At 38.1% G+C, this 1,740-nt stretch overlaps 1 protein-coding gene across 1 annotated transcript in view; it reads right to left on the bottom strand.

Annotated features, from left to right (window-relative positions):
- LOC106875068 (uncharacterized) overlaps positions 1 to 1,740 on the bottom strand; it is a 124,918-nt gene that overhangs the window by 96,306 nt on the left and 26,872 nt on the right. Inside the window, exon 3 of the mRNA XM_052969417.1 lies at positions 315 to 1,737. Coding sequence (XP_052825377.1) covers positions 315 to 1,737 — 1,423 coding nt within the window. The remainder of the gene's footprint in view (positions 1 to 314; positions 1,738 to 1,740) is intronic.

Genomic DNA, 1,740 nt, shown 5'->3' with positions numbered 1-1,740 from the left:
ATATATATATATATATATATATATACATATATATATATATGTATATATATATACATATGTATGTTGGAAGACATTCCCTGCGAAATTTGCTCCGGCTTTTTTACACTTTGATTTCTTGTTTGGTTGGCTTAATGCATCGGGTTACCACAGCTACCTAACACAACTAACTCCTCCATCCAACAACCAACTCTACCTAGCAACAACAGCAATAACCAACTCTCTAATAACAACTTCCTCCATTATCTCCCTTCTTTATCTCTCGCTATCTCTTTCTCTAGGAATAAAAAAAATGCAATTTGCTTTTCAATCCTTACCTTGTAATGAATTTGATGTTCATCGTCAGTAAGAGGTCTTTCGTATCTGCTGTCTTCTACCTGGTCACTTTGGATCTTAACTATGTCTTCCAGACTATCCTCTGTGTCATTTATTTGATATGGTTCTCTGTTCTCCTCAATGTCATATACTTTGCTCTTGGTACAGACATTCCTTCCTCTTCGTAGATAAAAGTCTTCTTCAGTTCGTCTCAAAGTGTCTTTATTTAAACCATGGCCTTCCATCTGAGAGAAAAAGTCGTCTTCTAGATTTGTTTCCTTCCTATCTTCTTTTGATGCATAAATTTCCTCATATCCTGAAGTTTTGTCGTTCGTTGTTTCATAGGAGATATTATCATCAACAGAAACCCATTCTAATTCAGCGCCCGGCTCATAACTGCTAACCCTAAAAATGCGACTTCCTTCAGTTGATAGCTGAGCATGCGTACTAGTTTCAAATCTGTCCACGTCAGATGGTGAAACTTCTTCCTTTTTAGAAGGCTTTATTTCAAAGCTGTCTATTACAGACGAGGTCATAGGTCCACTCTTAACCGCATGGCCTTGTTTGTCTGTAAAGGAAGTGATTTCTGATAGATAACTGTCTACATCCGTTGGACAATTATCTATCATAGTTTCGTGCCTGTTCACTCCAGAAATATAAATATCTTCGACTGTCGGATATTTATCTTTCTTCAATTCATTCCTACCGGTTTCATTTACAAATTTATTGTCATCAATTTCTTGCGGAAACAACAATGTCTCATAACTGTCTACCTTTCTTAGAGCACTATCCCTCAGGACTGAATTATTATCTCTCGTAGTAGTGCTAAGTGTATTCTCTCTTGACGAATTTCTTATCTGTTTTATTTCTCTTTCCATGCTGTCATCATTGGACGAAGATTTACTCACACAGATATCACGACTTTCATCTTTTACCGATTTATTGTCACCTAATTTATAAGAATCAGCAGGCCTGTTGTCTTCCTTTACTTCAGCATTGTACAATTTAGATAGGCGACTGTCCCCCTCTGTAGGCCTATTCTCTACACCTGTGTCTTTCTTAGGTGGACGAATGCCCTCTTTTGTGATTATCTCACTTTCCTTTATTTCAAAGCTGTCCCCTTTATACAGACGACTGTCTCTGTCTGTAGGCCTCTTCTCTTCAGCTGTGTCTTTCTTGGCTGGCTGAATGCCGTCTTTTGTGATTATTTCACTTTCATTTATATCAAAGCTGTCTCCTTTATACGGACGAGTGTCTCTCTCTGTAGGCCTCTTCTCTTCAGCTGTGTCTTTCTTGGCTGGCTGAATGCTTTCTTTTGTAATTATTTCACTTTCCTTTATATCAAAGCTGTCTCCTTTATACAGACGACTGTCTCTGTCTGTAGGCCTCTTCTCTTCAGCTGTGTCTTTCTTAGCTGGACGAATGCTC

The sequence above is a fragment of the Octopus bimaculoides genome, chromosome 7 (assembly GCF_001194135.2).
Source record: "Octopus bimaculoides isolate UCB-OBI-ISO-001 chromosome 7, ASM119413v2, whole genome shotgun sequence".
Lineage (NCBI taxonomy): Eukaryota > Metazoa > Mollusca > Cephalopoda > Octopoda > Octopodidae > Octopus > Octopus bimaculoides.
The sequence above is the reverse complement of the archived record's forward strand: the minus strand, read 5'-3'. Positions and strand labels throughout refer to the sequence as shown.